This window comes from Drosophila takahashii, chromosome X (genome assembly GCF_030179915.1).
Source record: "Drosophila takahashii strain IR98-3 E-12201 chromosome X, DtakHiC1v2, whole genome shotgun sequence".
NCBI classification, from domain to species: Eukaryota; Metazoa; Arthropoda; class Insecta; order Diptera; family Drosophilidae; genus Drosophila; species Drosophila takahashii.
This window is the reverse complement of record NC_091683.1, coordinates 14,281,376-14,303,783: the sequence shown is the minus strand read 5'-3', so window position 1 is coordinate 14,303,783 and position 22,408 is coordinate 14,281,376. Positions and strand designations below refer to the sequence as shown.

The 22,408-nt window shown below is 38.1% G+C and overlaps 3 protein-coding genes across 5 annotated transcripts; 1 reads left to right on the top strand and 2 right to left on the bottom strand.

Moving 5' to 3' along the window:
- The first annotated feature begins 152 nt into the window (after positions 1 to 152).
- LOC108058192 (uncharacterized) lies at positions 153 to 880 on the top strand. 2 transcript variants are annotated; one of them, XM_017142784.3, is made up of 3 exons: positions 153 to 465; positions 518 to 670; positions 738 to 880. In XM_017142784.3, exons 1-3 carry the CDS (start codon positions 298 to 300, stop codon positions 774 to 776), a joined length of 360 nt encoding a protein of 119 aa, XP_016998273.2. In that variant the 5' UTR covers positions 153 to 297; the 3' UTR covers positions 777 to 880. The 2 variants fall into 2 exon arrangements, with proteins under 2 accessions (XP_016998273.2, XP_016998274.2); XM_017142785.3 differs by having other exon boundaries at positions 154 to 465; positions 518 to 667; positions 738 to 876.
- Positions 881 to 1,031: 151 nt separating this feature from the next.
- Positions 1,032 to 11,553, bottom strand: NAAT1 (Nutrient Amino Acid Transporter 1). The gene is made up of 8 exons (XM_044392923.2): positions 11,252 to 11,553; positions 8,347 to 8,527; positions 7,907 to 8,282; positions 2,241 to 2,982; positions 2,042 to 2,141; positions 1,802 to 1,978; positions 1,637 to 1,731; positions 1,032 to 1,490 (listed from the first exon to the last, which is right to left on the bottom strand). Exons 1-8 carry the CDS (start codon positions 11,318 to 11,320, stop codon positions 1,314 to 1,316), a joined length of 1,917 nt encoding a protein of 638 aa, XP_044248858.1. The 5' UTR covers positions 11,321 to 11,553; the 3' UTR covers positions 1,032 to 1,313.
- A 1,712-nt stretch (positions 11,554 to 13,265) lies between these two features.
- spoon (A-kinase anchor protein spoonbill) lies at positions 13,266 to 22,387 on the bottom strand. Of its 2 annotated transcripts, none has more exons than XM_017137855.3 (5): positions 22,004 to 22,387; positions 17,448 to 18,683; positions 16,770 to 17,160; positions 16,558 to 16,691; positions 13,266 to 16,146 (listed from the first exon to the last, which is right to left on the bottom strand). In XM_017137855.3, exons 2-5 carry the CDS (start codon positions 18,660 to 18,662, stop codon positions 16,078 to 16,080), a joined length of 1,809 nt encoding a protein of 602 aa, XP_016993344.2. In that variant the 5' UTR covers positions 18,663 to 18,683; positions 22,004 to 22,387; the 3' UTR covers positions 13,266 to 16,077. The 2 variants fall into 2 exon arrangements, with proteins under 2 accessions (XP_016993344.2, XP_016993345.2); XM_017137856.3 differs by lacking the exon at positions 22,004 to 22,387 and adding an exon at positions 19,859 to 19,880.
- Positions 22,388 to 22,408: the final 21 nt, after the last annotated feature.

Sequence of the window (22,408 nt, the reverse complement as noted above, 5' to 3'; positions counted from 1 at the left end):
TAATTGGTGGAATGGGATTTTGGTGGAAACATGAAGATTACTCACAGATAAATGACAATAGATTTTCAGAACTTTGGTATGTCGTTACCAGTTTTTTAATTCGTTTTAATTCGATCTTGTAATTTATAGAAAAAGGCAGGCTTCGGTAAAACCATCAGTATTTACTTAAACATCACATATGTAACATTGCTAGCATAACCAAAATTTGTATAATATTTTGTAAAAGAAATTCCCAAAATTTAAAGATATATCTTTTCCGCTAAATTTCATATACCTATACTGTAGTTAATCTGTGCCATGGGAGACCCTCATGTGAAGCCCTATTCGAAGGCGGAGGCCAAGGCCCTTAAGAAGTTCATGAGGATTTACAAGAAGACTCGTGCCAACATGGACGACGAAGAGGTCAAGAGAACGGGGGAAAATGCCTGGGGGAAGCTAACGCCCCATCAGAAAAAGATATTTGAAGTGAGTTTTTGTCACTGGATTAACCACAGAGTTTATATAGGCAGTTATGCAGGTGAGGCCAAGAGTTACTATCCGTAATCAGGACAAGAGGAATCCCACGGTTAGGGCCAGCAAAACTGTGCCAAGTCCCAAGATGAGTTTGCAAAAGGCCGCCAGGAGTTGGTCAAAACTCACAAAACAAGAGAAAGATCAATTTCGTAAGGTAGTAAGTGTTTCATTTGTATGATTTTTATTTCGTTAAATATTCCAAAATTTATTAAAATATTTTAAAGGCTGCAACAAGGAAACAGAAAGTGGCAGAGGATCTTTGAAACTATGGGCTATGATTAATTGAAGATCCAGAAATATTATTATTATGTAAATGATTAAATATTTTGATACTACTTTCAAAAATAATATGTAACTATTAATAACAATCCAAATATTTAGTAAATGTTTAATCGAACTTAATGTTAAAATATATTATATTTAAAGGAATTTCATGGACTATTATTATCAATCTTATTGATAATACTTTGATAGTTGATGATGATCCTTAAAAGGTATAAATAAAACACCAATTCACATTTCTTTAATAACAATAATTTATTTTTTTCTGCTCAATATTATCACTTTTATAAATAAAGTTTGTACAAACATACATACATAGAATAACAAAAAAAAAGGTATTTATATTTTTATAGATGCGATATATTCGGTCGAAGGATTGCTTCGCATTTGTGATGGCTTCATAGAGGCTGACAATGGCGTATATGTACGTATAAATAACAAGTGGTTATGGTTAATCGTAATCTCTGATATCCCCGTGATATCCCCATCTCTGCTCCCCGCTCTATATACATGGTCTTCTACTTGTTGCTGCCGCAGAAATTTGTCAGTTTCCGCCAGAAGAAGCCGAGTTTGGACGTCTCCTTCTGCGCGGCTCTTTGGGCGGCCTTCTGGTTCTTAAAGATCACCCATTCTCGCTTTATATCTGGATTCGCAGGGCCCCATCGATCACTGGGCTTCAGCGAGGCCTTGAAGGACTGTAATTAAATGGGATATATTATAAACTAACTTATGAAATGGATCTTATTATCAATGATTTGTGCTACTGAAATATTTTCATTAAATTTTTAGATACTTATTGTACCAAAATCTTCTCAAATATTTTGATAATATATGATCATACCGTCCAGAAGGTGCCCTGTGAATGACGGGTGATATACCAAAGGCCCCATAGTGGAAACTGGGCAGCTCCGATGGCAAACAACAGCCAGCCTGCAACTGAAATTAAAACAAAAAAAAAACAATTTTAACTCCAATCCAATTACTTAATTCCGAAATACCAACTTACCATTGGCGGCTTCAGGGAAATATAGATCGCTGTATTTGATTGGCTCGATGGTGGCCATCGAGTAGATGAATATAATGATCATCATGACCGGCGTGAAGAAGGACCAGCACATCCGCCAGTACAGTGAAACCCGACGATTGCACATGAACTCGATGTCATCACAGAAATTTTGCAGACCTATAAGGATTTTCATTAGATCAACGGAAGTGATGAATGTTGGAGTGTTAATTGTGCACTCACCATAAACCCACACGATTCCAGCCAGTTCGAAAATGGCCAGAATAAAGACCACATAGGTTCCGCCATAGAAATCCACCAAAGTGAGGATCCACTGACCTCCCTAAAAAGTTAAAAATCAAATATATTAAAAAAATTAAATTTAAAAAAATTTTAAACTCAGTTTTAAAGTAGAAAAATTACTAAAAACTAGGCAACCTACCGGCGTTACGTAGACCAGACCCATGAGGAACCCGCACACAGAGGTGGCCAGCGCCACCTTCCAGTATTTCCAGCCCTTGAACTGGTCACAAATGATGGTCACAATCGTGCTCTGCAGGGCCACAATCGAACCGATTCCCAGGACGAAGAGCATGAAGAAGAATAGAACCGAGAAGAGCTGCGGAACCGCCTGGAATTTCGAGATGGCATCCGGATACGAGATGAAGGCCAATCCCGTTCCACTTCGCACCACATCCCGGATATTCTCGATCTGCAGATTGTGCGCCAGATTGCCCAATATCGCAAATATCGTTATCCCGCCCAGCAGACTGGTCAAGGTGTCCAGAGTGGTCACGATCATGGCATCCCTGTAGATCCCGTGATCGAATCGATTGTAGGAGGCGAACATGATGATGGGTCCAGAGCCAACAGCCAGAGAGAAGAAGCACTGCACGACGGCCTCCTTCCAAACGGTGGGGTTCAACAGTTCACCCCACTGGGGCTCCAGAAAGAAGAGGATGCCATCGCGGGCTCCCTCCAAGGTCACCGCCCTGATCAGAAGGACGAAGAGCACCACGTACGGAAAAAGGGCCAAGAAGTAGGCCGCCTTGCCGGAACTCTTCACCCCGCGCATGATCACCAGGAAGATCACCACCCAGGAGACGAACAGGGCCAGGGTCAGCTTCCAATCGGGGTCACCAACGCCGTCCGAAATGTCCAGCTTCTCCTTGATCACTACATCCCTAAAGAGGAAGAAAAAAACAAAAAAATAAAATTTTCGCCAATTTTTAATTTTTTTTTAAGGGGGTACCCCATGATTTTTTTCGAAAAATTAAAAATAAATAAAAAGTTTAATGTTTAAATGCCAATCGTTAGGAAATTTAATAACGAGTTCAGAAAGGTATGACAATCCATACTTTGAATCAGTATTTGCTTTGTTATAGCGAAAAAACGGCAACGTTTTAGCGAAAAAACGGGTTTGGTTTTTTTTTGGAAATTCGCGATTTCAGTTTTTGACAAAAATTGGAATTTTTTCTTTTGGTTTTTTGGTGTAACTTGGCCAAAAATGGTCCTACACCAAAAATTCATACTGTTTTGAACAGATAACAAAATTTGCTATAAATCCATAAAACTTTCCGTGTAATTTTGAAAAAATAAAATTTTCGCCAATTTTTAATTTTTTTATAAGGGGGTACCCCATGATTTTTTGCGAAAAATTAAAAATAAATAAATTGTCAAGGTTTAAATGCCAATCGTTAGGAAATGTAATAACGAGTTCAGAAAGGTATGACAATCCATACTTTGAATCAGTATTTGCTTTGTTATAGCGAAAAAACTGCAACGTTTTAGCGAAAAAACGGGTTTGGTTTTTTTTTGGAAATTCGCGATTTCAATTTTTGACAAAAATTGGAATTTTTCCTTTTGGTTTTTTTGCTGTAACTTGGCCAAAAATGGTCCTACACCAAAAATTCATACTGTTTTGAACAGATAACAAAATTTGCTATAAATCCATAAAACTTTCCGTGTAATTTTGGAAAAATAAAATTTTCGCCAATTTTTAATTTTTTTATAAGGGGGTACCCCATGATTTTTTGCGAAAAATTAAAAATGAATAAATTGTCAGGGTTTAAATGCCAATCGTTAGGAAATTTAATAATGAGTTCAGAAAGGTATGACAATCCATACTTTGAATCAGTATTTGCTTTGTTATAGCGAAAAAACTGCAACGTTTTAGCGAAAAAACGGGTTTGGTTTTTTTTTGGAAATTCGCGATTTCAATTTTTGACAAAAATTGGAATTTTTCCTTTTGGTTTTTTTGCTGTAACTTGGCCAAAAATGGTCCTACACCAAAAATACATACTGTTTTGAACAGATAACAAAATTTGCTATAAATCCATAAAACTTTCCGTGTAATTTTGAAAAAATAAAGTTTTCGCCAATTTTTAATTTTTTTATAAGGGGGTACCCCATGATTTTTTGCGAAAAATTAAAAATAAATAAATTGTCAAGGTTTAAATGCCAATCGTTAGGAAATGTAATAACGAGTTCAGAAAGGTATGACAATCCATACTTTGAATCAGTATTTGCTTTGTTATAGCGAAAAAACTGCAACGTTTTAGCGAAAAAACGGGTTTGGTTTTTTTTTGGAAATTCGCGATTTCAGTTTTTGACAAAAATTGGAATTTTTTCTTTTGGTTTTTTGGTGTAACTTGGCCAAAAATGGTCCTACACCAAAAATTCATACTGTTTTGAACAGATAACAAAATTTGCTATAAATCCATAAAACTTTCCGTGTAATTTTGGAAAAATAAAATTTTCGCCAATTTTTAATTTTTTTATAAGGGGGTACCCCATGATTTTTTGCGAAAAATTAAAAATGAATAAATTGTCAAGGTTTAAATGCCAATCGTTAGGAAATTTAATAACGAGTTCAGAAAGGTATGACAATCCATACTTTGAATCAGTATTTGCTTTGTTATAGCGAAAAAACTGCAACGTTTTAGCGAAAAAACGGGTTTGGTTTTTTTTTGGAAATTCGCGATTTCAATTTTTGACAAAAATTGGAATTTTTCCTTTTGGTTTTTTTGCTGTAACTTGGCCAAAAATGGTCCTACACCAAAAATACATACTGTTTTGAACAGATAACAAAATTTGCTATAAATCCATAAAACTTTCCGTGTAATTTTGGAAAAATAAAATTTTCGCCAATTTTTAATTTTTTTATAAGGGGGTACCCCATGATTTTTTGCGAAAAATTAAAAATGAATAAATTGTCAAGGTTTAAATGCCAATCGTTAGGAAATTTAATAACGAGTTCAGAAAGGTATGACAATCCATACTTTGAATCAGTATTTGCTTTGTTATAGCGAAAAAACTGCAACGTTTTAGCGAAAAAACGGGTTTGGTTTTTTTTTGGAAATTCGCGATTTCAATTTTTGACAAAAATTGGAATTTTTCCTTTTGGTTTTTTTGCTGTAACTTGGCCAAAAATGGTCCTACACCAAAAATACATACTGTTTTGAACAGATAACAAAATTTGCTATAAATCCATAAAACTTTCCGTGTAATTTTGAAAAAATAAAGTTTTCGCCAATTTTTAATTTTTTTATAAGGGGGTACCCCATGATTTTTTGCGAAAAATTAAAAATAAATAAATTGTCAAGGTTTAAATGCCAATCGTTAGGAAATGTAATAACGAGTTCAGAAAGGTATGACAATCCATACTTTGAATCAGTATTTGCTTTGTTATAGCGAAAAAACTGCAACGTTTTAGCGAAAAAACGGGTTTGGTTTTTTTTTGGAAATTCGCGATTTCAATTTTTGACAAAAATTGGAATTTTTCCTTTTGGTTTTTTTGCTGTAACTTGGCCAAAAATGGTCCTACACCAAAAATACATACTGTTTTGAACAGATAACAAAATTTGCTATAAATCCATAAAACTTTCCGTGTAATTTTGAAAAAATAAAGTTTTCGCCAATTTTTAATTTTTTTATAAGGGGGTACCCCATGATTTTTTGCGAAAAATTAAAAATAAATAAATTGTCAAGGTTTAAATGCCAATCGTTAGGAAATGTAATAACGAGTTCAGAAAGGTATGACAATCCATACTTTGAATCAGTATTTGCTTTGTTATAGCGAAAAAACTGCAACGTTTTAGCGAAAAAACGGGTTTGGTTTTTTTTTGGAAATTCGCGATTTCAGTTTTTGACAAAAATTGGAATTTTTTCTTTTGGTTTTTTGGTGTAACTTGGCCAAAAATGGTCCTACACCAAAAATTCATACTGTTTTGAACAGATAACAAAATTTGCTATAAATCCATAAAACTTTCCGTGTAATTTTGGAAAAATAAAATTTTCGCCAATTTTTAATTTTTTTATAAGGGGGTACCCCATGATTTTTTGCGAAAAATTAAAAATGAATAAATTGTCAAGGTTTAAATGCCAATCGTTAGGAAATTTAATAACGAGTTCAGAAAGGTATGACAATCCATACTTTGAATCAGTATTTGCTTTGTTATAGCGAAAAAACTGCAACGTTTTAGCGAAAAAACGGGTTTGGTTTTTTTTTGGAAATTCGCGATTTCAATTTTTGACAAAAATTGGAATTTTTCCTTTTGGTTTTTTTGCTGTAACTTGGCCAAAAATGGTCCTACACCAAAAATACATACTGTTTTGAACAGATAACAAAATTTGCTATAAATCCATAAAACTTTCCGTGTAATTTTGGAAAAATAAAATTTTCGCCAATTTTTAATTTTTTTATAAGGGGGTACCCCATGATTTTTTGCGAAAAATTAAAAATGAATAAATTGTCAAGGTTTAAATGCCAATCGTTAGGAAATTTAATAACGAGTTCAGAAAGGTATGACAATCCATACTTTGAATCAGTATTTGCTTTGTTATAGCGAAAAAACTGCAACGTTTTAGCGAAAAAACGGGTTTGGTTTTTTTTTGGAAATTCGCGATTTCAATTTTTGACAAAAATTGGAATTTTTCCTTTTGGTTTTTTTGCTGTAACTTGGCCAAAAATGGTCCTACACCAAAAATTCATACTGTTTTGAACAGATAACAAAATTTGCTATAAATCCATAAAACTTTCCGTGTAATTTTGAAAAAATAAAATTTTCGCCAATTTTTAATTTTTTTATAAGGGGGTACCCCATGATTTTTTTCGAAAAATTAAAAATAAATAAAAAGTTTAATGTTTAAATGCCAATCGATGGGAAATTTAATAAAGAGTTCAGAAAGGTATGACAATCCATACTTTAAATCAGTATTTTTTTTGTTTTAACGAAAAAACTGCTTTGTTTTGTTTTTTTTTTTTGGAAATTCGAGAATTAAGTTTTTGACAAAAATGTGAATTTTTTCTTTTGGTGTAACTCGGCCAAAAATGGTCCTACACCGAAAATACATACAGCTTTGAACAGATAACAAAATAATAAATAAATCCATGACACTTTCCGTGTGATTTTGGAAAAATTAAATTTTCGCCAATTTGCAATTTTTTTATAAGGTAACGTCATGAAAATTGGGATCTGGGTTTTTGGATTTTTCTCTTGTTTTTTCTTTAAAAAAACATACTGTTCTGAACAGCTAACAACCTAAACTAACGATTCCCTTCACTTTCTTGGAAATTTATTTTATGAATAATTTTCTCTTTTTTGCGAAAAATGGTATACTCAGCAAAATGCTGATTTTTAAAGCGGGAAAAAATAATGTTGACTTCTAAATATTTTTCCTACATTTTTTGCTGTATAACATAAAAATAATCTTTGTTTTTTATTAACTGTTAAAACTACTAAACTATTATTCTCAGTAAATGAAATTGTTCAGGTGCGCCTGCAGAAAAATGTAAGCTAAATTCCCATTTAAAGTTGTCGCTGACTGCATTTAGCACTTAAACAACAAAACAAAACCAAATAAATAATGACAGTGCTAAATAAGTATTTATTGTTTTGCATCACCAGTGAGTTTAATCTGTTCTACAGATAAGTGACTCGCAAATGTGATAATGAAAAAATCAAGCTTACTAGAATAAGGAAGGGAAAATGTTTTAGCTTGTTTTCTTAAGTCTGTGTAGCACAATATTTAATTCGAACCAATAGATGATTAACCCAGTTTGGCCACAAAGTGTGGTTTAGCATTTAAATATTTAATTGCACTTACAGGAAGTAGAGTTCGGAGCTGCTCTGCAGTTTCGTTGCATTGGTTTCGTCCGCTAAGCTACTAATGCTGCTGACGGCTGATTTATTGGCCGAGGACATGCTCGCCAGCAGATTCTCCAAATACTCCTGGGGTCTCGAATTCACGCAGTTGGTCCACTCGTCTCGGCAATAGGACCACGGCAACTCCGATTGGAAGGACACGAAGAGGTAGTAGAGGGTCAGGGCCAGCAGCGAGGAGTAGTACGAGATGATGCAGATGGTGCCGAAGGCCTGGCCATAGCCCACGCCCACAAATCCGGGCACTACCGACCAGATCTTCACGGTTCCCTGACTCGTAAACTGCCCAATGATCATCTCCAAGTAGTACATGGGTTTACCTATGAAAAAAAAAGAGAATTAAAATAAAAATTAAAATTAAATCGAAAGATATTCCCCGCTTACCGATCAGAAAGAGCACTATGATGTAGGGTATCAGGAAGGCACCGCCTCCATTCTCATAGGCCGTGAACGGGAACCTCCAGACATTGCCCAATCCCACGGAAACCGAGATGCAGGACATGAGGAACTCCAGGCCATTGCCCCAATTGGTGCGCTCCACTGTCGCCTTTTCGGCATCTGTTTTCTGGAAATAAACAACGAGTTGGCCATTTTGTGATATCGCAATTCGGGGAATGCAAGATTTAATAGCCCCAAAATAAAACCGAAAAGTATACCAGACACATGACTAAATATTTAAGCATCCATCAGGCCACGAGCCTTGGACTCTTGGACAAACACGAGCACGTCATGCGTGCGGCATTTTCAGATCCAATCCCAGATAACCCATGGTCATGCCAAATTAATGCGCCACCAGACTTCACCTGATAGTGCACATATATGCCCATTATGGAATATTTATCTTAGTGCGCCCAATTATGATTAGATTAGAATCACTTTGAAGTAGACACTCAAGAAAGGCGCCCCAGTTATCGATTTAGTATTATTGGTCTACAAGTACTTAACCATAGTGAGATCTTTAAGTTATTTAGTTAAATGATGATTAATTTCTCGAGCGACATGTGAACATGTAAATTAAGAACCATGAATCATCTCGGTAGTTAGAAAATGCGGGTTCTAAATCGTTGTAGTATCTCCCTAGCCGCCTACAAATTTATATAGAATAGTCATAAAGTCGTTTGACGTTGATTGCCTCAGTTAAATTCTATTAATAACAATTACAAATGAAGTTTATACAACCGATTTAGGGAAAGCGAAATTTACCTAATGCGCAGCTACGAAAAATTCCCCAACTAAACTGATTAATTCATAATGATTCAGTCGATAACTGATCGCATATCTTAACTTTAAATTAGCAAAATACCAGTAATCATTTATATTATTTAAAACCAAGTAAGTCTGGAACTGTTCACACCTTAATTGGAAAATTAAATTCCACTCAGTGACTAATATATGAAAAAGTAATTTGTTTTGGGCATAAAAACCATCTGTCGTTTACAAATAAGGCATGCGAAAATTAACAAAAAAAAAGGGTTTTTTTGTAGAGTAGAAAACAATTACTAAACCATACAATTTCTTAACTAAGAACTTTTAAGGTATTCTGGTATATTTAGTTCTTAAAAAATTATTAAATTGTCCACCAATATAGCCTCAAAATAAAATAAACCTATCTTAAAATCTATCATATAACTTATTATTAAATTGTGACTCTACCATTATTATTTGTAATAATATGATTGCCATTTGGCGAAATCTATTTGCACGGCAGCAGCTGTTGGGTAGCTGGGCTATTGTTTTTTTTTTATTTTTATTATCAGAGAGTTGGGAACGCGAGAACTGTTTTGCCGCTTACATATTTGTACTATTCCGAAAAAGCTGTTTAAATAAAACAATAACTCAGCTGGGGAAGTGAGCGGGTTGCCGTGGGGCGGTAAAAGCCAGCGCAATTACGGAGGTAAATGAAAACGAAACTGCATCATCGAGACATATCTACGAATGGGATATCTATGAAATAGCCGGAGCCCAACTGTTTGCTTATCCATTTTTATCTTTAACGGCAAAAGGTGTTACAATCTTTCCATTACCATTTCATTTTGGATGCCTTACAGAGGTATTTATAAATATATGTATACCCCACAGGCCGATGAACTGATGATAAAAGAAAATCTAATGCATAATTGACTGGGTTTCTCTGCCCTCTGGGAAATTCTAACTTGGGAATTACCTCAATTAAACTTATGCTGACCGCAATTTAATGCCGCTTTGTTTTGGCCTGTCAATGTCAGTTGGTGCGGGGAAACCCTATTATTTAAATCGATTAGTTATATTTAATGATCTGCATTTTGCATGCAATCCAGCTCTGATGACTCTTTCAGGGGGAATACCTTGATTCAGAGATGCACTTGCCATTCAGGTTCCAGATTTTATCTTTTGATTTCAAATCGAGAAATTATTCAAAAACCAATACATTGAGATACAAAGAAGAACATTGGTATTTCAGTTCTTCATATGATAGATTTGTACCCAAAGGATTCCAAGAACTCAAAGCATGATATCTCAATTGCTAACTTTGGAATCGTTTATAAGAACCATAGCCTTTATATCTTTTTTATAAGGCATTGCACTTTCTGGGAAATGCTGTAATATATAATAGAGAAAGAACTTGTCACTTCGTAATACACTTTTATATAGTATTTGCTCGTCGGTTTATGGCTGCTGCAGTGAAAACGGGTTTCCAGCTCTTCGGCCATATAGCACACATATATGGTATATAGTATAGTTTTTGCTGATCTAAAGCGGAGCGCTAGTTGCCCAGATAACTAACGGTTTTAGGGCATTATTGAGCTCTAAATAGAACAAAAGACGTCGTACGTCGGATATTTATGTGGCGCAGGGGATCGTAAAGCGTATAAGATATGCATATAGTATATATATCCGCCTGACAAAGTCTTTTAGCCCCGCTTTTTTTTCGGGGTGGACCGTAAATCGCATTTTCGTTTGTCGGTCGATTGGCCTGCAATTAAGCCCTAACTGCCTTAATGATCACAATGATCATAAAGTCATTCGGCGATTGTAAAGGCCACACTGAGCGAAATGAATGGGCAGGTATGACGAAGGGCAGGCAATCAAAATCATAATTGTGGGCAAAAGTCCAATGGAACTTTATCTATATATTTTTTTTAAATTTTTTTTTGAAATTTTTGTGTACCATGGGGCGTATACTTAATTTACGAACTGTTGGCCATTCTGTTTCTAATCTGATATTCTAACCACTTGAGTTCTTCGAGTGCCACTCGAAAGCAATTCCATTAGGGATGTTATTAGTTCCTTGATTTTTTTCATCACTTACTTCCGGCGATCCGTTGGCGGTGTTTCCATTTGCGGAGCCATTCGACGGCTGAACTCCTTTCAACTCCATTTTCGTTTCCAGTTAAAAAACGAATTTACTCGATGGATGGTTATTTGCGTTTTGCTGTTTAATTGCTGGTTTTTTCGCTTCTATAATTAGCACATTGCATTGACCAGCCCTTGGTTATGGTTGGTTTGGCAACTCCAACTGCAGTTTCGTATTTGTTGGCTTTTCAATTTAATTTTCTGGGCTGGAGGCGCGCTTGTGGTGCCGTGAATGCCGCGGCTGGAACTGAGAATTATACGAGTGCTGGCCGCTTTAAGAACCTCCAAAGTCAAGCAGCGTTTTTTGCTTTTGCCAGCGCTCAGCAGGTAATAAGCGTGAAATTATTCGCATACACTCACACTCGCTTAGAGAAAACCCACGGCAGTACCTCTGTACCAGGTAATACACTTTCAAAGGGGGGGGAGGTGGAAACTTTGGTGTCGTGCTCTCGTGTGCTCTTCGTTAAGCGATCGCAGATCGGCCAGAACGGGGGTTCCGATTCTCGGATAAGGAAGTACCCACCGAAAGGCAAAATAAATCCGCACGGAATACCTTAAAATATATGAAAGAGTTGCACTTGGAAAAAATAATAACTATATGAAGATCAGGGCATACAAATTAAGATGACATCGCAAATTTATAACTATTATAGATTTTTTATATATTTAAGATATTTTCCTTTTTAAAAATAAAAAGGTTTTCAGAAACTCTGATGATAGAAAATCATTCAACAGATCATATTAATAATTAAAATGGATTATCCTTTACCCAGCAAAATTGATACTTTGATAATACTATAAACTCCACTTACTTGTAAGGCTTTCATATTCAGAAGTTTAAGTACTCAAAACAACTGCCAAAGTACAGGTAAATAAGTCATTAGGGAAAAGTTTTTACATTTCTTAATTAACTTTTGGCGTGCCATTCATATTACCTCAGAGATAAAGCTGGGAATTCCATTTTGCAACTTGAAAAGCAACTGCTAATAAGTTATATCAGTTTCTTAAAGGTTTTTTCTGGGTGTAAGGCAACCCCGAATCAGTAACCCCCAAAGATGAAAGATAAGACAGCAGATACCCCAATACGAAGGTAGATAAAACCGTGCGGAAACATAGATTCACCACGGCAAATAGACTGGGGCAACGTAGCCAGGGCCCACTGTCCGCGAACTCTGGGCTTAGATAAAAACCGGCAGGCCAATATAGGCCCTAAAACGGTCAGCAGTAGTAAATACCTCCCGATAGACGGACCTGCAGACGCAGACACAGTAAAACCACTTTACGAACTTATCCGAACCGAACCGGCCGGTAGTGACTGGCCACTTTCGATATAGATTAAGCGACCGGCGGAGAAATCACCCCGAAATGACCAATCAAAAAACAAGAAAAACAGAACTGCAGACAAAACCAATTAGGAATCGATAATCGTAGGGGTAATTAGAGCAGCACAACGTACTTATAGATTCGCAGGAATTCCAATCGTTGGTCAATGAAAGTTTTACGAGATCCTCGGATCCGCAGACCGGACCTCACCGGTTCTAAGGTTTGTAGTCTTTGGCCCTCTTGTTCCAAGTTCGATATCGCACTAGCAATCGTTTGATATCCCTCAAGATACATATATCACGAGGGCAATTCCATTTGATCAATTGCATTGAATCATGGGGATCGCAAACCATATCGGAGACTAGGACGCGATGACTTCGACTTCCTTATCGGGCGCCACAACGTCAATCCGACTTTTGGATAAGAACCCTTGACACCGGTCGGGTAAGTACATAAATTATAAAATTAGATTGTACGTTTAGCATTGAAGGTCGTAAAATACAGCGATATGATATACCATTTCCTAGGATAACTCCTTGTATAACTGCTATAAAAACGACTCGTCATCGAAGTGAAAGCGAGAGGAGCTGAAAGAAAAACGTAGGCAGGCCCAAACCCAAGTAAAAACACTTTTTCAACGCACTCAATTCCTTTTCAATAATGTTTTATTTTAATGTACTTGCATTATATTTAGTTAATAACTAGATTTGTAAATTATTCTCACTTTAATGCGTCTATAAATTAAATCTTATTCGTAACTCTTGTCCTCCCAGCATTACTAGATAAGAAAAAAAATAGAAGTACCACACACATACGATGATCTTTAAGGGAGGACACTCTTCTCGCTATCCAACGCTATCCACTAAGATTAGTTTCAATATGTGCTCTACATCATGTCTGTTGTGTTTGCATTTGCATTTGCATTATCTCTATGTCAGTTAATCAGTTATCAGTTAATCAGTTTATCAACAATTGTACAAGTGACAAATCTACAATGAATTCGATAAAACACCGAGAACGTTGACAACTCTGGCGAATACAAATTGAAATTAGACTTTGACCTAGAATAGTGTTTAATGTTTCTCATTTAAAAGTAACCAATAGTATAAGTAGTGTTCCATAGGCTAAAATGTATTTTTCTCTCGAAAGAATTTTCAAAGGCGACACTAAAACAAGGATCCATTAAACGAATTTGCACTAGAGTGTGGAAGGCAGCGGGAGGGGGCGAAGGGGGGAACTTGGGATCTCGAGATCCTCCCATCCCCCCCGCCAAAAACCTCCTTGGCCCCTCCAAAAGTTGATCAAGTCAATAATGTTTTAAGATAACAATAAGAATGAATTACTTTAAATTAGCAAGTAAATGGTAAATTAATTACGCACGAAAGAACTAGAAACAAACAGCAAAAAAAAGGCGTCGTAATAATAATAATAATGATATAATGATAGCGATAATAATAATAGTAGTAAACTATCGTAGAAGAAGAATAACACGCCAAGTCTTTCATGTTGACAAAATAGATAGATATATATGTATATATATATGTGTGTGGATCATCACTTGTACGTTATATTAACTAAGTTATTTATTTATGACGATGACGACAATGAGAACAATGACGACGACTATCAAACTGAATTATGCTCTTTACGATCTTGAAATCTTCATTAATGATTTATATATATTGTTTCCGTTGCTGCCGATCTATTTTCTCAATGTGAAATACATTTTTTGAAAAATAAAACTCTTCTTCTGAACTAAATAAATATGGTTAACATGGTTGGTAGGTTGGTTAGTGTGTTACTGTGTTATTGATGTGTTGTTGTTGTTCTTGTTTTTGCTGTTTTTGTGGTTGTGCTGCATCTTAGAACAATTCTACCTAAAATTGCTGCTAGGCTAGACACCCAGAATTGGTAACTAACTGGTAAGCGATTAGTTTGCAACAATTTCCCTTGCTTGCTTTCAAGAGATAGTTCTCGTTGCATATACAAAATAATTTTGAAAGAAAGGCATTTAGAGGTTTTCACTCCGTTTTTCAATAGGCTAGTTTTGGTAGCAACAATTATTGTTTTTTTTTGTGTTTTTCTTTGCATTTCTTTGTCTGTCAAAATGGATTTTATTTACAATGGGTTGTTGGGGAAAAGTATCCATTCTTTTTTGCTTAATAGGTTTTTCTGTTTTTTTGTTTTTGCTTTGTTTTATGTTTGTTTGTTGACTAACAATGGCACACACGCATATATAGATATTTAGAATTTGTAACGTTAATTTGTCTGTTTTTCAAGTGGTTTTTCATAGTTAGGCATTCTGCGGCTTTAGTGCGGGTGTTGAGGTGAGGTGAGGGGTTGCTTCTCTTCTAGTTTCCCTTTTCTGTTTTCTGTAACTCCATCATCATCTCCATCTTACTTTCAGCTGTTCGAAGTAATCTTGTACTTTTCGCGGTTTGAGTAGTTTCAGTATGAATACAAATTAAACAAAAGATATATAATGCATGTAAATATATAAAATGATCGTTCAGATATTATCAGTTATCAGTTTTAAAAAAGCCTATTATAATATTTACAGATCTCAGCAAACAGCAACATAAAATTAAAATTATATCAGGTTTTTCTCTACTTTTGCCAAGATATATATTGAAATTTGTTTGTTTTTTTTTTGTGGATTTTCTTTGTTTTTGTTTGTTTTGTTTATTTTTCTTTATATCTGATGAACGCTTGATATTTTACGTTTAGTTTATATTTAGTGTATTTTTGTTTTAGCATTTTGTTAAATTTATAAAAACTATTTACACTAGGTAGTACTGGCTACTTATAAACTGAGTATGGTAATATCTTAAGCGGTTCGTTCTCAAGTCCGACAGTTCTAGCCGATCCGTAGGATGCCCGCCCGCCCGTTGGTGCCGCCAAAGTGGTCACAAATCATACCCATCTAGCTGATCTTCCCCCATCCCCCTTTATCCCCCCCATTTTGGTATCCAATCCTGGGCAGTCAACAAACAAACGTTTGCCTGGTTGTGTGTAATGCGTGTGTGTCTGTGGGTTAGTGAGGTGTTAGGTGCTCTTATTCATATATGCGTGTGTGTATTTTGCGATTGGGTGTTGCTTGTTGTTTGTTGTTTGTTATGTAATGATCAAGGGGCTCTCCCCTTCTAGGCTCAGTCGCATTCTACAACTTAACGAACGTGTTTGTTATCTTTTGTTTTGTTTGGGGGCCTCTGCAATTTGGCAGTTCCTTTGCAATCTGCCATCTGCTATATGCTATGTGCTACATGCTATCTGTAAAAGCTGCATCCGCAATCCGTGATCCGAATTCTTCTTCACCTTTTGGAGCCCGCTGCACTAGACTCAAGCATTCCTTTGTTGCACTGCCAAGTTGCTTGATTTGGGTTTGAGTGATTGTTGTTTAAGTTTGCTTTTAGATTTCATATAGTTCTTGGTTACTAGTTGAGTTGTTCACGAAGGCTGTTAGTCACGCATCTCCACCCACTTCGCGAGGTTCCTGGCGACCAGTTCCTTATTGATAAAGATTACATTCTGGAATGAGAAAATCGAGTTAGAAATTGCCTGTTCAATGGGGAATGGCTAAGATATATCAAAAACAATTGATTTAAAAAGTACATATTTTTTTAAACAAAATTATCTGTATGATTTATCGATTTTCAAGATAAATTTAAGCATATTTCAATTTAATTTACACTTAAAAGCAAGCAAACAATTAGGAATTTGAAATAAATGCTTTAAAATAATATTTAAAGAATACTAATCATTAAACAAAATGAAATGGGAATTTTTAACACATGTAATGAAAAGTTCTCAAAATAAAAAACCGCAAAATATTGGTAAAGTTAGCTTAAAATCGGTTTGCCCATTATGTCATGCGCCGTAACCAGCTATCTCCCTCTTTTTCAACATGCCATCTCCCTCTGATCGATGGTCAATACTCACATTGGGACCTAGAGAAGCGAATAAATAGATTTCTGGTATGTTGTGACTATTGTAGCCGGCGACTTGGGCTTGCAAGACAATGCCTTTGGTTAGTTGGTTGAGGATTTCGGCCGCCTCGATGGACCAGGTCTCACCTGCCACGAAAATACAGGGAATACATAATGAGTATCAGAAATAAATCAAGACAATTATAGACAACAAATCTCACTCACCGATGGGCTCAATGTTGGACAGGATGCATTCAGTGGCCTGGAAGGGCACACTCATGAAATCGGTGCGGATCTGGCGCAGTGTGCTGAAGCCGACATTCATGTAGCCACCAAAGTCGAGGAACTTGACCAGGCAACGCTCCTCGTCCTCGGCATCCGTGTCCACGATCTGGACGCGATACCACACCCCATTGATGGGTATCACGCACACGGCACTGATCTCCAAGCTGGGCAGCTGGGGCGACTCCATGTTGGAGTAGCTGTCGTACAGCTGCTTCTGCAGCATGGGCAGCGATGGATGCGAGGGATGCAGCGGGTGCTGGATGAACACATGCGACCCGGAGAGCACCGCACTCACCACCACATCGTTGTTGATGCCCTCGATCAGTTTCAGCTGCGGGGGAGGAGTTAGCCAAGGCATTAGAGATATATATATTGATGGATTGGTTTGGTTTGGATTGGATGGGGACTCGAAATCGAAACGATCCGATTGCGCCGACACGACAGGAACAGTGTTCAACCACTTAGAGAATCACAAAATACTCTCTGCGTATTCATCGGGGATTAAGGAATACTATTGTAAAGTCATCAAATCAAATCAGCCAATCGGCTATAACCATGTCGTGTCGGCGGCATCGTCACCATTGTCAGTGTCATTGTCATCGTCACACCATCACTCACTTGTAGATTGTAGAGGCTTTCGGTCGAAAGAGGAACTATGGTCTGGGGAAGCGCAAAGTGGATGCGTTGCATGGTGAAGTTGGGATACCGCTTGGCCGGCAAACGCTGACGGATCATGGCCAGTGCGGCGTCGATTTCGCTCTCCGTTCCCTCGATGGTGCAGATGCGCACCTTGCCCGAATAGGGATTCTTGCTCAGGGCCACGCTGGCCAGGGTCTTGGCCTTGATTTGGTTAATGAAGGCCCGCTTGCGGCCGTACAGGTGACCGATCAGGCTGATGGGGAAGAGGAACTCGTAGCTGGTCTTCACGCGTGTCGCCTCCGAGCGGGGCAGGCTGGATCCCTTGCCGGAATCGCCCGACTGGACGCTGCAAATGCTCAGCGAGGGGCTGGCCGCGTCCACGTTGCGCTTCTGATTGCCATTGCTGTCCACCAGCTCCTCCTTCAGCACCGTCTGCTCCTGCTCCTGCTCCTGCTCATGCTCCTGCTGCTGTTCCCCAGTGGCCTCCGCCTTGGAGACCTTATCGTTCTCCTTCTCCTTGGGCTCACAGTTATTGTTCTGCTCGCACTCCTCCTTGGTGGTGTAGTTGGTGTCCAGGAACGAGTTCTCCGGCGATATCTTGGGCGTGCGCGTGGCCTTGATCACCACCGGTTCCACTGTCTTTTGGCTGGCCTTGCGATTATAGAAGGACACGCGTGTATTCACCGAATCGGGCAAATCACGCGGCGACGATAGATTCTCGAAATCCTCGTCTATGGAGCACAGTTTCTTGTGCTCGGCATCCTGAATCTTTGACTTTAGCATTTCGGAATCGATCTGCTGCTGATGCTTGCCATTTGAGGAGCGTCCATTGCTCTGGATTTTGATGGGTGCGGATTTGCCATACAACATGGTGGTGGGACTATCCTTTTCATCGCTGCCGCTTCCGCTATTGCTGCCACCGCTTCCACTTCCACTTCCGCTTCCATTGGCTATGGTTCCGTTGATGTTCATCGACTTGCTGGCCGGCTGCTGTGGCAGCTTGCCATTCTGCAGGACTCCATTGGCCTTGCGCGCCTGCACAGTGGGCTCAATCGACGAGTCCTTGACGGCCGATGTGTCCTCGTCATCGGGCTTGTCTAAACGATTTTTATTTCTACGCCGAAACCAAAAGACGCCGAGTATAAATGCTACACCGGGCAGTGAGAGGTAGAGTAGAGGACGACCGGATACCATTTTCGCTGAATATTGAAGGATCTGAAACGATGGATGGTCTTTAGTTAGATGTGTGTTTCTTAAGTAATTTCCCTAGATCTCCAATATCTATTGAAATTTGTATGCTTCTAAATATGTAAATGAGGGGCTTATTCATATGACATTTAAATGGGTTCCTAAGCCAGAATTTTGAATTTTCAATACTCTTGTATATTTTTTAATCCATGAATTGTAGAGCTTGAAAAAATATCGTCAGTTTGCCATTTTTCGATTTATTCTTAAAATATCGATCATTTTCATGTTCTAATGAATAATAAAAGGCGAAATTAAGCAAAACTTAATGAGTAATATATATTTCCTTATGTTTGATTTAAATATTTTCAGTATAGTAATCTTTGCAATCTTAAAAATATATAAAATGTACACATACAACTAGAAATCAAGTAGTTAGTTGTTTAATTTATAAGCAGCAACGATTTATGAATTCTTATCAGGACCACAATTTACAAAATTAAGTAGCGTCGTATATTTATATTTAAAATGCTTGTCATGACAAAAGATAAGAACAAGTACACAAAATCGTATTTTTGTTGAATAACTTTAAAAACTGAATGAATTGGTGTGCATTTAAATAGATACGAAATGAAATGTTTAAATGCATTTTAGACATTTTAAATATGTAAAACCGCCACATGACCATTAAACATAAAACAAAAACTATATTTATATTTGAAAAACCTATAAAAAGGTTTTCAATTGTTTTTGAAAATCACGAGACCCGCGTGCATGTGCTCGCTTGCATAAGTGTGCGTGTGTGTGTGTGTTTTTTCCCCCTGTGCTTGAGTGTGTGTTTGATTTTGGCTTTTTCCTTTCTGAACTTTTGCGTATTAATAGCAACAAATAAATACATAAATATAGACAACAACAAAACTGCAGAGAGAGCGAATAAGGTGCAAAGTGATTTTTGAATGCCACGCGGAAGGGAAAACACAACGATAGAGAGGGAGAGAGAGAGAAAGCGATACAGAGTGACAGAGAGAGTGAGCAAGATCGCGAGAAAAGAGCGCGTGCGCAAGAACGCGGAGAAAGAGAAGGAGAGAGTGCGGGAGCACAAGAAGAAACCGTTACGTTTACGTATGGCAATGGCAAATGTTACGAAATCATTACAAAACAAAACTAAAAGTTACGAAAACAACAGTTTGCCAGAAATTCTTCACCTTTTAACTAAGTTGTATATCACTATTAGATATCGCCGATTTGCTAGGTGGCCTAAAAAACTGGTTCGTTGTTTTTCAGATTTCGTTTGTATTTTTTTTTTGTCGTTTTATGGCATCAATTCGTTAAGGCTTTTTTTGGAGTCTATGCTTTTGTTTGTTTTTTTTTTGTTATTGTTTTTTTTTTGGTTTCGAAATGCCGGCGAAATGGTTCGAGAGATTCGAGATATCGACTGCTCGATATAAGAAGGGAAACTACTTTGCCCGCCTTCTAATTGCCATTTCTTCTGGCGTTTTTTGTTTTTTTTTTTATTTCGGCACCGATTCTCCGCTCTTCACTCCATCCGCTTTCCTACATCCTCCTCCCCCACCATTCCGCGAAAAAAGAGAGGATGCGTGTGGTGGCAAAAGTTTTTTTTAGCGCCCCTTGCCACCCACACGAACACACATGCCGCACGGGGGGAAAGAGAGGGACGGAGAGAAAAAGAGAGTGGCGAGCTCATTAGAACAAAGAAATCCGAAATCCGTTACTCGAAATCTATCCAAATGCGTCGCAAATGCAGATTCAAATTTTGTCAACATTTCCGCACAGTGGTCTCAAAATGTGCTAGTCATGCTGAGTTAACCAAGAGTTTGAGCTGTATTTTAGTTTTGTATAATCCCTTTTGCTTTGGTAGCTTAAAAACAGCCTAATACTTTTCAATATTAATTTGAATTAATATATTCTAATTATTTCTGCTCTGTCCCACTGTAACGAGCTTCCCCTTCGTCGATTTCGTCACTTCGTTAGGGCCCAAAGGTCCTCGGCTGCACAGTGGACAGATGATAAGCCCAATCACCGAACAACCAAACAACAAATAGCGACAGATCGCCGGGTGGGGGGTGTGCGAGGGGGAGGGAGGGGCCTAATGGGGTGCTATAAAATGCCCATGGAAGGGCAATCGGCCAGACAGCTGTGGCATTTCCTAATCGTAGAAAACCGGGTGACGGGTATTTTTTCCGATTTTGTTGTATACCCTTTTGCCGATATCATTATAATTTTGTCTTTAAGTTTGCAAGTAGTATGCACTATTTCCACATTAGCTTTCTTGGAATTCACACGATTGCATAACTTGTTTCGTTTTAAGGACGATACATTTTTAAATCAAAAGGGGTAATTTAATTTTTAAAGCTATCTATAAAATGCAGAGAATTCAAACTTCGTCTTGCCTTTTTCAAGTTTCTTTTAATTTCTTATACTGTAAGCTTGTTTACACATGAATATTGATGTGTGTGCGTGCGTGTCTTGGCATGCAAACAAACATGTTTAGGCATGTTTTTTTTTGTATCTTTCTGTTGGTTATTTGTGACTTTGAACTTGCGTGTTGTTGTTGTTGTTGCTCGAAACTCGAATTTCCATGCGGCCAGAAGAAGATGAAGCAGACGAAAGGGGAGGTGAAGCAACAGCCCAAAAATTTGAATTCCCCTTTCAACTCCGAATGAGCAAACGAGCGAGAGAGAGAGAGGGAGAGCGGCATCAAAACAACAACAAGCCAGGTGCAACAACATTGCCAGCAAGCCGAAAAGTCCACATTGTTATAATCTTGGCAACGTGGTTTCCGATCATATGGTGGCCAAAACTGGGCGGGGATTGTATAATCGGGGGATATATATATATATATCTATATATTGTGGGAGTGGCTGCTCCTTTTTGGCTCTCTTTCTATCTATAAAAAAAAAACCCAAAATTAACGGTGAAAGCTGTGAAACACACACACACACGCACAACTAGCATACTTATGCTCGGTGGTCTGTGTGTGTGTGACTGTGCGATGGCATTGTGTAATCGTCGATTTAACTCCAAATTTTTCCCTTCGCCACCCACTGTCACTTTGCCGGAACAACAACAACAGCGCAGCAGCGGCGGCAGGCGGGCATACACTTGAACAAAAACTTGAAAAAAAAGAAGCGGGGGGAGCCGAGCGAAAGGAGGGAGCAGGAAGGAAAGTGCGAAGTGAGCTTGAGACCCGCCGAGACAGTGGAGCAAATCCGCTCGGAACAGAACATGACACCATTTTCCTCCACCATCTCTCTGTTTTGGCACACCAAACACACACACACAACGCACTTTTTGTACTAGGTTATGTTCCGCGTGCCTCGATTTCTTACCTCTCGCCACCGCCTGGATAACTTATTTTGCCCACTGATTTCGGGTGTTTTCAATACAATGCAATGCACTCGCGAGTTCTGCGTGGTCTTTTTGTGTGTCTGCTGGCGATTCACTGGCGATTTCTCAACGCTGGGCTGCCCGAATTAAACACGTGTCTAGTTCCACCTTTTACAAATCACAATAACATGGCCGGCGTGCGGCAGTGTGGCCAGGCTGCGCCGAAACCGGGGCGATTGTCTGCCTCGCGGGGAATCACCTCGCAGTTGGCCGATTTGCAGGCGCCGCGCACTTCTCAGGGGGTTTTCGGTTGGAATTTGGGAATTGCACTCGAATTGCTTGCACAAAGCCGAAAAAAACGTGTGCGGAGTCTGGTCATCGGGTCGAATCACAATCACGGCCAGCGT

What these genes read in the sequence shown, in the direction of transcription:
- NAAT1 (XM_044392923.2), bottom strand. Translation starts at nt 11,320, where the DNA reads ATGGAGTTGAAAGGAGTTCAGCCGTCGAATGGCTCCGCAAATGGAAAC. An exon ending in CCGCCAACGGATCGCCGGAA is followed by an intron (nt 8,528 to 11,251) that starts GTAAGTGATGAA and finishes GTTTATTTCCAG; the next exon opens with AAAACAGATGCCGAAAAGGC. An exon ending in TTTCCCTGAAGCCGCCAATG is followed by an intron (nt 1,732 to 1,801) that starts GTAAGTTGGTAT and finishes TTTTAATTTCAG; the next exon opens with TTGCAGGCTGGCTGTTGTTT.
- LOC108058192 (XM_017142784.3), top strand. Translation starts at nt 298, where the DNA reads ATGGGAGACCCTCATGTGAAGCCCTATTCGAAGGCGGAGGCCAAGGCC. An exon ending in ATCAGAAAAAGATATTTGAA is followed by an intron (nt 466 to 517) that starts GTGAGTTTTTGT and finishes GCAGTTATGCAG; the next exon opens with GTGAGGCCAAGAGTTACTAT. An exon ending in AAGATCAATTTCGTAAGGTA is followed by an intron (nt 671 to 737) that starts GTAAGTGTTTCA and finishes AATATTTTAAAG; the next exon opens with GCTGCAACAAGGAAACAGAA.
- spoon (XM_017137855.3), bottom strand. Translation starts at nt 18,662, where the DNA reads ATGGTATCCGGTCGTCCTCTACTCTACCTCTCACTGCCCGGTGTAGCA. An exon ending in GTCCAACATTGAGCCCATCG is followed by an intron (nt 16,692 to 16,769) that starts GTGAGTGAGATT and finishes TTTTCGTGGCAG; the next exon opens with GTGAGACCTGGTCCATCGAG. An exon ending in TCGCTTCTCTAGGTCCCAAT is followed by an intron (nt 16,147 to 16,557) that starts GTGAGTATTGAC and finishes TTCTCATTCCAG; the next exon opens with AATGTAATCTTTATCAATAA.